The sequence below is a fragment of the Salmo salar genome, chromosome ssa29 (genome assembly GCF_905237065.1).
Source record: "Salmo salar chromosome ssa29, Ssal_v3.1, whole genome shotgun sequence".
Taxonomy (NCBI): Eukaryota; Metazoa; Chordata; class Actinopteri; order Salmoniformes; family Salmonidae; genus Salmo; species Salmo salar.
The window spans coordinates 13,339,327-13,353,284 of NC_059470.1; the positions used below are offsets into that span (position 1 = coordinate 13,339,327).

General features: G+C 43.7%; 1 protein-coding gene across 1 annotated transcript in view; it reads left to right on the plus strand.

The window, feature by feature from the left end:
* Window positions 1-13,958, plus strand: part of LOC106590177 (nuclear receptor-binding protein 2) — a 60,055-nt gene that overhangs the window by 23,875 nt on the left and 22,222 nt on the right. Inside the window, exons 2-6 of the mRNA XM_014180874.2 lie at window positions 11,959-12,081; window positions 12,756-12,857; window positions 13,049-13,138; window positions 13,428-13,468; window positions 13,816-13,910. Coding sequence (XP_014036349.1) covers window positions 11,959-12,081; window positions 12,756-12,857; window positions 13,049-13,138; window positions 13,428-13,468; window positions 13,816-13,910 — 451 coding nt within the window. The remainder of the gene's footprint in view (window positions 1-11,958; window positions 12,082-12,755; window positions 12,858-13,048; window positions 13,139-13,427; window positions 13,469-13,815; window positions 13,911-13,958) is intronic.

Sequence of the window (13,958 nt, forward strand, 5' to 3'; positions counted from 1 at the left end):
CCACTGTAACTATTCCCCAGGTCGTTGCTGCAAATTAGAACGTGTTCTCAGTCAACTTACCTGGTAAAATAACGGATACATAAATAAAATAAAAAGACAACGCAGGAGTGGCTTCGGGACAAATCCGGGAATGTCCTAGAGTGTCCCGGCCAGAGCCTGGACTTGAACCCAATTGAACATCTCTGGAGAGACCGGAAAATCATTGTGAAGCGACGCTCCCCAGCCAACCTGACAGAACTTAAGAGGATCTGCAGAGAAAAATGTGAGAAACTCCCCAATTACAGGTGTGCCAAGCTTGTAGCGTCATACCCAAGAAGACTCAAGCTGTAATCACTGCCAAAGGTGCTTCAACAAAGTACTGAGTAAAGAGTCTGAATACATATGTACATGTTGTATTTGTGCCTTTTATATTTCTGTTTTTAATTTTGAATACATTTGCTAAAATTTCTAAAAACCTGTTTTTGCTTTGTCATCATGGGGTATTGTGTGTAGATTGAGGGAAATAAACAATTTAATCAGTTTTAGAATAAAGCTGTAACGTACATTTTTGGGGAAAAGGTCAAGGGGTCTGAATACTTTCCGATTGCACTGTATAGATATATATATATATATATACAGTGCAAACTTAACATGTGCAAATATTTGAATGAACATAAGATTCAACAACTGAGACATAAACTGAACAAGTTCCACAGAAATGCGACTAACAGAAATGGAATCATGTCCCTGAAAAGGGGGGGGTGGTCAAAATCAAACGTAATAGTCAGTATCTGGTGTGGCCACCAGCTGCATTAAGTACTGCAGTGCATCTCCTCCTCATGCACTGCACCCGATTTGCCAGTTATTGCTGTGAGATGTTACCCCACTCTTCCACCAAGGCACCTGCAAGTTCCCGGACATTTCTCGGGGGAATGGCCCTAGCCCTCACCCTCCGATCCAACAGGTCCCAGACGTGCTAAATAGGATTGAGATCCGGGCTCTTCGCTGGCCATGGCAGAACACTGACATTCCTATCTTGCAGGAAATCAAGCACAGAACGAGCAGTATGGCTGGTGGCATTGTCATGCTGGAGGGTCATGTCAGGATGAGCCTGCAGGAAGGGTACCACATGAGATTGCCTGCAATGACAACAAGCTCAGTCCGATTTTTGCCAGTCCTGTCTGGTCCAGCGACGGTGGGTTTGTGCCCATAGGCGACGTTGTTGCCTGTGATGTCTGGTGAGGACATGCCTTACAACAGGCCTACAAGCCCTCAGTCCAGCCTCTCTCAGCCTATTACGGACAGTCTGAGCACTGATGGAAGGATTGTGTGTTCCTGGTGTAACTCGGGCAGTTGTTGTTGCCATCCTGTACCTGTCCCGCAGGTACACGTGGTCTGCCACTGCGAGGACGATCAGCTGTCCGTCCTGTCTCCCTGTAGCGCTGTCTTAGGCGTCTCACAGTACGGGCGTTGTAATTTATTTCCCTGGCCACATCTGCAGTCCTCATGCCTCCTTGCAGCACGCCTAAGGCACGTTCACGAAGATGAGCAGGGACCCTCTGCATCTTTCTTTTGGTGTTTTTCAGAGTCAGTAGAAAGGCCTCTTTAGTGTTTTCATAACTGTGACCGTAGTTGCCTACCCAATTACAGGTGTGCTGTAAGCTGTTAGTGTCTTAACGACCGTTCCGCAGGTGCATGTTCATTAATTGTTTATGGTTCATTGAACAAGCATGGGAAACAGTGTTTAACCCCTTTACAATGAAGATCTGTGAAGGTATTTGGATTTTTACAAATTATCATTGAAAGACAGGGTCCTGAAAAAGGGACGTTTCTGACATTGCTCGTTCTGATATTTCTTTATTTTTTTTTATATTTTGGGATAGTGTTTTGTATTGGTATTACTGCACTGTTCAAATCCAGCTTTGTTTATATAACACATTTTAGACATGAATTACATGAAAAAACATAAATAAAAAACGGCGAAAATAAAAACAGGAATATTTACTGCACAAGAGACATTAGAGGATAAAAAACATTTAAAAGCACCCTAAGGAACAGCAAAGCTAAAAAGGTGTTTTTCGGCCCCCCTGAGATTCTCTCGGTCTATTCCAGAGGCAGGAGGCATAATAACTAAAGGCTGCCTCTCCATGCCTCTTGGTTCTAGGCTTTGGGATAGTTAAAAGGCCAGTGCCAGAGGACCTGAGGGACTTACTGGGTACATAACTTAAAAGCATGTCTGACATGTATTGGGGTGCACAATCGTGGATTGATTTAAAAACCAATAGAAGAACCTTAAAATGTATTCTAAAACTCACAGGCAGCCAGTGCAGAGACATTAAAACCGGTATAATATATACTCTCTGTCTGGTCTTGGTCAGTACCCGTGCTGCAGCATTCTGTATGTTTTGCAGTTGACCAATGGCTTCCTTGGGTAGACCAGACAGGAGAGCATTACAGTAACCAAGCCTGATTGTAATAAAAGCATGGATGAGAGTCTCTGTATCAGCCTGAGATAGAAACCTTGTTAATGTTCCTCAGCTGGTAAAAAGCTATTTTGGTCACATTCCTAATGGGTGATTCGAAATTGAGTTCAGAATCTAAAATGACACCTAGGTTTTTTACCTGGTGTTTTATCTTTAACCGTGAATTAAAATGTACTGCCCGATTCTCTCTCTGTGCTTTGGTTCCAATAATAAGTACCTCGATTTTCTCTCTTTAGCTGGAGGAAGTTGTGAGCCATCCAAGTATTTAAATCACTAATACAGTCTAATAATTTATCTGTGGAGCTAAAGTCCTCTGGTAACACAGAAATGTAAGCATTTCGCTGCACCTGCGATAAAATCTGCAAATCTGTGTATGCGACCAATAAACTTTTATTTTGTGTGCAATAATCCACTCCAGACTTCTTATATTTAGATCTCCCATTGTGCTTGGAAGTGATGGGTCGTTCGCGAACAGCTCTTTTTGAACAGATCTTTTTGGTGAACATCGAGAACTGAATCTGTGAAAGAGCCTTTCATTTGGCACCCTGATTTGCATACAGCTTTTTTTGTTGCTCCAGATAACGATTATCTGTAGATCAGTTCTAAAAGATTCCCTGGAGATGGTAATTCTTCACTGCGGGAACAGTAGGTAGTGGGGAGAGAGCCTCATTCTATCCACGCTTTTTTGCGATGTGTAAAAACAAAATCTGATTTTTTTTTTTTGCAAGCAATCTAATTTCGTCAGGGACATGTTTTTTTTGTTGTCCACATTTCACAATCCTTCATAATGATAGACAACTTTTTTCGGCGTTACACTGTACTTTTCATACATTGAAGGACTTCTGAACAAAGTGTCATTTGGGAGCCTAATAAACGTCTCTTTTAGGTGAACAGAGCCAAAAGATCCGGCTCACCGAAAAGACTCGGAATGCCTATCACTATTACTTGGTATATGGGAATCCTGTGGGGGCTGGAACGATGAAACCCCTTTGATTCGGGAAATTTTTGCTTCATTCAAAACGACATATGCTCAAAGAGCTCATTACCCTTGAGTTGTCACAGCAGGAGCAACAATCTAAACCTCCATTTTTTTGACTTGATGAGCACAAACAGAAGCCTAATCATCATCAACACCTAGTTTTGTCTGTGGAATCTAAATGGAATCCTTGATTAAAGCACATAGGACAACCTAAACCTCAATTTTGGAATCTTGACGAGCACCACAGATTATCCATTAAATTGACCAGATACTCAAGTGGCCGCTTTAAAAAATGGAAGGCAGTCGGGAGGAGGCAAGATCAGGTGGGACCATTCTAGCCAATGAGAGGGCAGATACGCGTGTGAACAACAGGCACAATTTTCGATATAAAGTGTTTTTTGTAAAAGTTGCAGGGATGTCAGGTGGCTCGTAACAACCTAAGCATTCCAAAACTTCTATTCGATCAAATAAATCACACGTAGCAAATAAGCCATTACATTTTTTTGTTGACCAAATTCGACACTCTCTCATTGACCTCCGTACAAAAACTCCTCGTTTGGTGAGTGAAAAATAAATAAATTAACGCCACTTGCTGGAGAAGACAGATTTTGGGCCCAGTTATCCCTCTCGAGCCTAGGCCTCGTTATCAACACCGAGTTTAGTCTTAATAGTACATACGCCAACATCTGATACGGTATCTCTCCCTTATACAAAAGAGCAATGTCCCTGTCACGATGGCCTTCCACAAAGAAAGCCAAGCATGGTTCTAGGTTTTTCTCTGTGATAAGGCAGGGTGTTTTCTGTCTGTAGTAGGTTATGCCTATAGCCTATTCTCTGTAAATTGTCTCTTGACGACAGTTGTGTTTCTGTCACATGCCCTGGTGCTGGTGACTAATGTGCTTATCTGGTACCACCAATTCATCATCCCTAATATGGTCGAGTCACAGGGAAGGATGGATCTCAGAGCAACGTAGAGACTATAAATCAAAATATTCTAATAACTTAATCAGATAAGGGCTTAATGTGTATGCCACATCAGACACAATCATCAATAGTGAACATTATTTGCTAATCCACATACTGTACCGGCAGTCTGCTCTAGCCAGACTGTTTGTGAGTGCGAGAGTGTTTGTGTTTAGGTCCGTGCTCTTTTTGTCGGCCTAGATGATTGCAATCAATTAAGAGCACCTGATCTCTTCGGTCCAAACTCAAGAGGTCTACCCTTTAAAGGAATCAACTAGATACTACCCTTCTTTTTCTTTAGTATTTTCCTCTTGGCCGCAGTAAAAGCTGCGTAGATTGGTGTGCTCTGTTCTGGATGTGTCTAGTGAGCAGTAGAGCACTGAGGTGTTAGAATGGAAAGGAAGGCCTTCGCATGAATAAACCAGAGGTGAGAGACAATAGCACACGCACACGGGTATGTTCAGACACACACACACAAGCACACACATCATATGCGAAAACGAAGACACCCACATCTCTTTTAGAGGTGGAGATGAGATCAAAGACTCCTTTTCGCCAGACTGAGCAGATTGGCTTATATAAAGTGGCTGTTCAACACTCGTTCTAATGCTTATCACATCGTAGACCAGATGACTTTTAACTTCTAGAATGTGATTGTGTTTTAGTCATCTCTCTCCCCCACCGGCGCTCTAAATACAGAGCTTTGTCACAAGGCAGACAAGGGGAACAAGGACAATGTGGCTAGTGTAATCTTGTAACTCTGGTACTAAAGGAAGCACAACACACTGGAGACAGCGGACAAAGAGAGGGAATGATGCGGATGATTCTGCTATGTTTCTTTAAGGGTGCAAAAAACATTCACCTGATGTTCCAAGAACGTTCCCATAGCACATTTCGTCTGTTCTTTAATGGTTCCCAGAATGTTTCATTAGGGTTTTGGGAAGAGTCTGGTGGGAACATTGTGGGGACATCACAAAAGATATGTTCCCAAAACGCAAAAACTGTCGACTGTCAAACGTTCCCAATATAATTCTTACTTTGAGACACTTTATATGGTCATGATCAGAAAAGCAAAAATTAGATCAGCACTCATAGTCTTGGATACTTTGTAAATATGGACCCGGAAGTATGCAGCATATAAAGAGGATGGGGGAAGTGATGGTGAATAACCCAGTTACCAGTATTGTCCTGGGTTACTTATGTCTAAGAAGGTTAAAAAAGGAAGCATGGAATTCTTGATTGACCATACTGCCATGGCTATATACTGAAAAAAGAAGATATACGAGAGCTTCCCTAGTGGTGCTTGGGAACCAAAGACTTGGCTTGGGAACCAAATATTGCAGGTTCAAACCCCACGTGCAGATAGTCAACAAATGACGTGTCAAAATTATGCTTGTGTTTGTATGATTAAATGCTGTTCAAATGTCCTGTGAATGAAATAAAAATGCATTGTGTCTCTATATCACCTACAATACAGTCCTCAAATCTTGAGAGAAACATAACGGGGGTGTTTTCCGATCTGCTTTCTTATACTTTAAAGAACTACAAATTTGCATGCTGAAAATGTTGTTAAATATATTTTGTTCTGAAGACCTCCAAGACAAGTTAAAATGTACAGTGAGGGAAAAAAGTATTTGATCCCCTGCTGAGTTTGCCCACTGACAAAGAAATGGTCAGTTTATAATTTTAATGGTAGGTTTATTTGAACAGTGAGAGACAGAATAACAACAAAAAAATCCAGAAAAACGCATGTCAAAAATGTTATAAAATGATTTGCATTTTAATGAGGGAAATAAGTATTTGACCCCTCTACAAAACATGACTTAGTACTTGGTGGCAAAACCCTTGTTGGCAATCAGAGGTCAGACGTTTCTTGTAGTTGGCCACCAGGTTTGCACACATCTCAGGAGGGATTTTGTCCCACTCCTCTTTGCAGATCTTCTCCAAGTCAATAAGGTTTCGAGGCTGACGTTTGGCAACTCAAACCTTCAGCTCCCTCCACAGATTTTCTATGGGATTAAGGTCTGGAGACTGGCTAGGCCACTCCAGGACCTTAATGTGCTTCTTCTTGAGCCACTCCTTTGTTGCCTTGGCCGTGTGTTTTGGGTCATTGTCATGCTGGAATACCCATCCACGACCCATTTTCAATTCCCTGGCTGAGGGAAGGAGGTTCTCACCCAAGATTTGACGGTACATGGCCCCGTCCAGCGTCCCTTTGATGCGGTGAAGTTGTCCTGTCCCCTTAGCAGAAAAACACCCCCAAAGCATAATGTTTCCACCTCCATGTTTGACGGTGGGGATGGTGTTCTTGGGGTCATAGGCAGCATTCCTCCTCCTCCAAACACGGCGAGTTGAGTTGATGCCAAAGAGCTCCATTTTGGTCTCATCTGACCACAACACTTTCACCCAGTTGTCCTCTGAATCATTCAGATGTTCATTGGCAAACTTCAGACAGGCATGTATATGTGCTTTCTTGAGCAGGGGGACCTTGTGGGCGCTGCAGGATTTCAGTCCTTCACGGTGTAGTGTGTTACCAATTGTTTTCTTGGTGACTATGGTCCCAGCTGCCTTGAGATCATTGCCAAGATCCTCCCGTGTAGTTCTGGGCTGAATCCTCACCGTTCTCATGATCATTGCAACTCCACGAGGTGAGATCTTGCATGGAGCCCCAGGCCGAGGGAGATTGACAGTTCTTTTGTGTTTCTTCCATTTGCGAATAATCGCACCAACTGTTGTCACCTTCTCACCAAGCTGCTTGGCGATGGTCTTGTAGCCCATTCCAGCCCTGTGTAGGTCTACAATCTTGTCCCTGACATCCTTGGAGAGCTCTTTGGTCTTGGCCATGGTGGAGAGTTTTGAATCTGATTGATTGATTGCTTCTGTGGACAGGTGTCTTTTATACAGGTAACAAACTGAGATTTATAACATTTTTGACATGTGTTTTTCTGGATTTTTTGGTTGTTATTCTGTCTCTCACTGTCATAAACTGACATATTTAATTCTTACAACATTAAGGGAATGTCCTGTGCAACCTAATGTAAACATTGTATGAATGTCTTCACAACTGTGCATATTTTGTGTTATGGGAACCTATCTCTTGTAATGTACCCACAACTTAATGAAATGTTCTGGGAACCTTTTAAAGAACTCAGAAAGGCTGTTCTGTCAACATTCTTGCAACATGTTATTGCAAGTCCAAGCACTTAAGAAGTTGTGTGTTTTCAAATAGTTGATTTGAGTGGTGTTACAAATAGACCGTTTTCCATTTGGGGAATGATTAGGAATCTTGCGGTCTCCACTTCCCACTCAAGCTCTCAAGGCAACATCAGCAAGGCTTCCTCCATCATGCAGTGTGTTTTGAGTGTAATAACAGCTCAGTGTTTTGTTACAGCTTTGGTACTACTGACTCAGGACTTAAGATCTCCCAGCCTGCCTTGCTCTCCTACATTCCATTCTTGACATGGCCTCTAAGGAAATTAACAAGTGAAACTTGATGTCAGCTTATCTCCATACCATTTCTTCGTGAAGTTGACAGGGACAGAGTCTTCTATTTGGATGGGCCATTAGACTAAATTCGCAGTGACCTGTCCAGATTGTGAGGTCACCGAGTAAGGCAGGGGGTCTTGGTAATTGGTAGTGGGTCTTGGTAATTGGTAGTAGGTCCTGGCAATGGGCCAATCCTCCTGAAGGGACATGAGCTTTACAATGAGACTGAGCTAAGCGATGACAAATTCAATGTTAGGAAATGGTTTTACTTTCCATATATCATTCAAGTTATTCCTTGGTTTGCAGTGTTGTGATGGAAGTCATTTAGTATTATTACAAACTATTTTATATTTGTCAAAGTAAAGAATGTCACTGGAATTGTTCGTTGGAAAAGCAGTGAATCGCAGAACAAAAAGAGCGCCAAACTTCCTCTACCTCTCCACCCATTCTTCTATATCTGCATTGCCAGGGCGTTGGGAATCACTGTTCTGTGTGCCACACATCAACAGTCATCTTCGTAGCAAAGGAGTCGAGGCACTTCTTTGATGCGTGCTCTGCTTTGGTCCCAGCCAACCCTCAGAGAGAGAGAAGGCAGAAAACCATGGAAACAGACTCCCTCATGTACATACTCTACTGTACGGCAGCACCGCACAGTGTGGTGTAAAGCAGATTTTCTGGCTGCAGCAGTCTCAATGGTCTGTATCAAGTCTACTATTAATGTTAAGTTGACGTAACTAAATGTAGTCGTGCAGTAGGCCTACTCTGATTCGTCATCTGGTATTCAAATTGTTGTAGGAGGAGGCGGAGAGCTAGAGAAACATGGTAGAGTGGGGAGACTGAGTGCTTTGTTATTGTCAGGACCCACACGCTTACATTGTTTCTCCCTCAGACAACGGCACTCTTTCATTTGTTCTCTGCTACAGTGAGACTACAGGTCAGTACAGAGACAGAGATGCCCACTGCAGGGCCATAGATAGTGACGAGCTGACACATTGTAGAGGGCCTTTAACATCCTCCCTTCCACCTCTCCCCTAATCCTCCCTCCATTATCTCCTCTCTGTCTGACTCACCGCACTAATTCTAGCACCCTGTCTCTAACACACACACAGAGACAATATGCTGGCCTTGTGCCACGTGTGAATGAGCTTTTACTCCTCCTCATTCTGTGTGTACTGAGGATGGCTCTAATGGTGGGTTTCCCAGGAGTGTATCTGTAATCAGGCTATGTCCAGGGAGGTCTGAGATCAGATCTTTAGTCAACCGGACTTCGTCCCAAATGGCACCCGCTTTCCCTTTTGGTGCACTACTATTGACCAGGGCCCGTAGCCATATGGTTCTGGTCAAAAGTAATGCGCTATAGGGACTAGATTGTCATTTGGGAGGCAGCCCTAATGTAGGGTTTGGAGTGGAGCCAGAGATGGGCCTCCACAAGCCTATTTATGCCTACTATAATATATAAATCATAGCCCTGAGATGCGATAGTCTGTGTCCCGTTGTGACATAGCTCTGCGGTTCGGAGACCAACGTCCGCGGGGGACGCACAGCCCCTGACCTCATACGGACAGTGTGTATTAACGGTGTGGCCTAGGGGTAACGCCCCGGGCCGGAGGATTGCGGGTAATCTGTGCTGATCACTTGAGCTCAGACAGTCACACGCCAAGGCTTACTTGTGGCTGACTGTCTGTGGATTCCTGTACATAGAGGTAGGACCTACTCCTGAACTGCACAATATGAAAATTCATGTTATCGAGATCGTCTTTTTTTTAATCAACTTCCGAGAGATCATGATCATAATTTTTTATCCATACTAACGTAACTCAAAGCTGTCTAAAATGTAGCTGACCAGTTTCCTTGTTTATTAGAATCAGGAAATGGACTGGTACAGTTAATGTAAATAAACAAGCATGTAGTAAATCTATCAAACTAAATAGATTTTCCAAACAACAGAAAGCCTTCCGGACAGATTTACCGAAATGACCTCTGTTATCTGATAATCTGTCCGATCAGCAAAACATTCACGTAGATGTTTGTGTTGTTTTGACGTGAACCCACCGACCTCTTCCTCACGCTTAACCCACCTCCCTTCGGCAGCCAATCACAGGCTGTTTACTAGTTTCACCCTACCCTGACTGAGCACCCTACCCCTCCACCCCACCAAACACTCCGGGAGCCAAGTCCAGCACAGGGGCCTGACTGTTTCGTAACACCCAGAGAAAATATACAACAGCACCCAAACATGAGTCCCTGTGTAGCCCCAGTAGACATGCTTTAGCTGGGAATTCCCAGCCAGCCCTGGCTCTCCATTAGGGTCACTATGTCAGAGCATTGTGTTCCTACTTCCTGCCCTGTATTGCCCCATAATCAGTTTATCATACCTCACTGAGTAGGAGTAGAACAAAGAGAGCGAGAGAGAGAGATCTCCCCACTGCAGCCCCTCTCGATTAGGCCTCTCCGTACTTCGAGTAGGAGAGTATTGGAACCTCACAGCTGGTTGTGTTGTGGACAAAGCCAACAGTGTTTACAATAATGTTTTAACTATGAAATGGATAGGGTGTGTACTGTGTACACCTCAGATAATGGTTTGCTCTAGCCAGGGGCATAACAGTGATATTAAAAGCGTATTGTGTGGTCACATCGTGTTGCAACCTCACTTGGGCCAAAGCAGCCTGGTAGGATACCAATGTGGCAGGCTGCTGTCATCTGGGCTGTATATTTATGGCAGTTGATTGGGTGTTGGCTTGTTGACTAACCGTGGTGAAAGAGGCCATTTTTAGTCCATTTATAACTGTGTGAGTTTTTTCATTTCGTGAATGGCGCCTATGAAAATGTCTAATGCGCTACTTCTATGTAATTACTATTTAACAATACGTTAATAGTTAATTCAATCATAACTTGACTGCTTATGAACACTTAACGAGTAACTTTAATACAGGACACCCAAAACGAAAAAGCATGTTGCACCAGATGTGTAGCTGTTTGTGACGGTGTCATAGTAACGGATGTTCTTTCTACTGCTCAGAATTCTTCGGTCTCCATAGAGACGAGCAGGATGCCCACCAGTATCTGTAAAGAACAGGTTTGACCTATGTGTTGCTCTTTTGCCTTTTAGGTGTTATCTGTCCATCAGGGGAAAAGAGATTGGGATAAGTTAGCTTGTGTGTGTTTAGCTCAGGCGTTGAGCTGCAGTGTGTGACTGACTGTTCTTTGGTTGTATTCTGGGTTGAGCAGTCATCTCAGTGCTGTGTCAATGCATTCTTCCTGCTAATCTGAGGGGGAATGAATGGGAGCCCAGGGCTTGTCTGTCTCTGTCAGCTCTGCCAGACTCTGGAACACAGACGCAAAAAAAGTGCTGCCGCTGTTTCCGCTCCGAGTCAGTCTGGCCTTTTCCCTGACTCGGTGTCCTCATAAGTCTGATAGCAGCACATGCTCCCGGCAGCCGGCTCCCCCTCCCCCTCCATCTCTCACAAATCTTTCCCTCCCTCACGCTCTGCATCTGTCTTTATCTCATCCTCTGGCTCACCCTCTCCCAATCCCTCACTCCCAATTTCTCTTTCTCTCCATCGCTCATCTCCCAATCCCCTACTCCCAATCTCTGCCTTTTGCTCTTTGTCCCATCCCCCCCCTTGTCTCGCTCTTTCATTAATCCCATCTCTTCACTCTGACAGAATCTCTGATCCTCACCCCCTTGTCTTTTTACATCATCCTGACACAGATGGTCAGGGCATAAGGTTTTTAGTAGTCAGACGTTATCAGTGCTTTTTACATAAGATCCATATCCGTCCATTTAATGAATGAAAACCGGTCTCCATTTAGGATTTGAAATCGGGATCTATAGCTTTTCAAAATAGATGGGAATCTTACCCATGCAGGGTCATTCTAGATCTCCTGTGAGGTTTTTTGAGGCCATACAGAGCTGATTCGGAAACATCTCAATTATTCATGATAGCGGCTACATGTAGTAAATTGTGTCTGCAACAACCCACATGCCATATTTATGGTTGTTCCTCTTCAGTTATAGCGTCTGCGGTGCTTGTGAGATCTCTCATGTGTGTTTGTCTCCCCCTGCAGATCAGTCAAGGTAATGTCCCCGGTGTTGAGAGCGCGTCGCTGGCCATGGACACAGAGGAGGGAGTCGAGGTGGTGTGGAATGAGGTGCTCTTCATTGACAGGAAGGTCTTCAAGGCACAGGAGGTACGTCAAAGTTGGACAGGGGGGTTGTCACAAATAGCACCCTATTCCCTACATAGTGCACTACTTTTGACCAGGGCTCATAGGATTCTGGTCAAAGTAGTGCACTACACTGAGTATTCAAGACATTAAGAACACTGCCTTTCCATCACATAGACTGACCAGGTGTATCTCGGTGAAAGCTATGATCCCTTATTGATGTCACTTGTTACTTCAGTCAGTATAGATGAAGGTGAGGAGACAGGTTAAAGAAGGATTTTTAAGTCTTGAGACAAATGAGACATGGATTGTGTATGTTTGCCATTCAGGGTATGGTAGTAGGTGCCAGGCGCACCCGGTTTGTGTCAAGAACTGCAACGCTTCTGGGTTTTTCACGCTCAACAGTTTCCCGCGTGTATCAAGAATGGTCCACCACCCAAAGGGCGGTGCACCTCAATATTAGGAAGGTGGTCCTAATGTTTGGTATACTCAGTGTATATAGGGAATAGGGTGCCATTTGGGACACGGAGCGAGTTTCTATTGTCACTGGCTGTATGTTCCATTCGATGTACTTCCATTCTCCAGAGCGAGCACACAAATGGAAGTACGAGTCCAATGGTTTAAAAGTGCATATTTTGGCGAACCATCTGTGCTACTCGTAAGTACTTAAACCTCTCCCCACTCCATCTCTTTTTCAGGAGAAGATTAAAGAGATGTTTGAGAACCTGATGCAAGTTGAGCACCCAAATATAGTCAAGTTCCATAAGTACTGGCTGGACATGAAAGAGAGTGGCGCTCGGGTAAGTCTGCTATCTAGATCAATCTCTATGGCCTGTCATTCTCACTCATTCTCTTAGGAAATGTCTCTCTCTCTTTATCTCTGAAACCCGAATCTATTGGTTTGGTCTGCACACTGACAGTATCTCTGAACTGGGATCGATTGCTTTGGTCTGCACCCTGATAGTATCTCTTTCTGCTATCTGCTGGACAGGTCATCTTTATCACAGAGTACATGTCCTCAGGCAGCCTCAAGCAGTTTCTCAAGAAAACCAAGAAAAACCATAAGACCATGAATGTCAAGGTCAGTGTCTTTCTCCTATTGGGGAAATAACTTCTGACCGCTGGCTGTGACACGAGTCAGTGAGTTATACGTTTTCAAACACTTAAAACATGGAGGTACAACATGAACACTATATTTCCAATAAAAACACACATTTTCTTTGTACATTTCAAAATGTTTTGCTACCTTGTACTGAACCCGTCCCTGGTCAGACGTTAGGGGATTATACTGAAGTCGTTTTCTATCCTCGCAAACTTCAATCATATCCCACTTTTTAAGTGTCTGCAGTTCCCTCTGTTATGTATTCCAGGCTTGGAAGCGATGGTGTACCCAAATTCTCTCTGCCCTCAGGTAAGACTGATAACATTCTCGTCCCCACTATTATTTTCAGTGGCAGTGTGAACTGTTACTCTAGGACTGGGGGCTTCATCGCTTGTCGTGGAGAGCTAATGTTTATGCAGGCTTTTGTTCCAGTCCAGCAGTAACACATCTGATTAATATAATAATAATAATAATAATACATACCATTTAGCAGACACTTTTAGCCAAAGTGACTTACAGTCATGCGTGCATACATTTTACATATGGGTGGCCCCGGGATTCTACTAATCATGGTCCCGTAGTTTTCCGGGGGGCAAGAGTTGGAATTGAAGACCCAAAGTGTTCAGTCACTTGATTGCCGTGTTATTTACCACCAGTTACCTGCACTCCTGTGAACCGCCCATTATCCATGGCAACCTGACCTGTGACACCATCTTTATCCAACACAATGGCCTCATCAAGATTGGCTCAGGTCTGATACAGTGAAGACTTTCTACCTAACCTTAACCTAACCCTAACA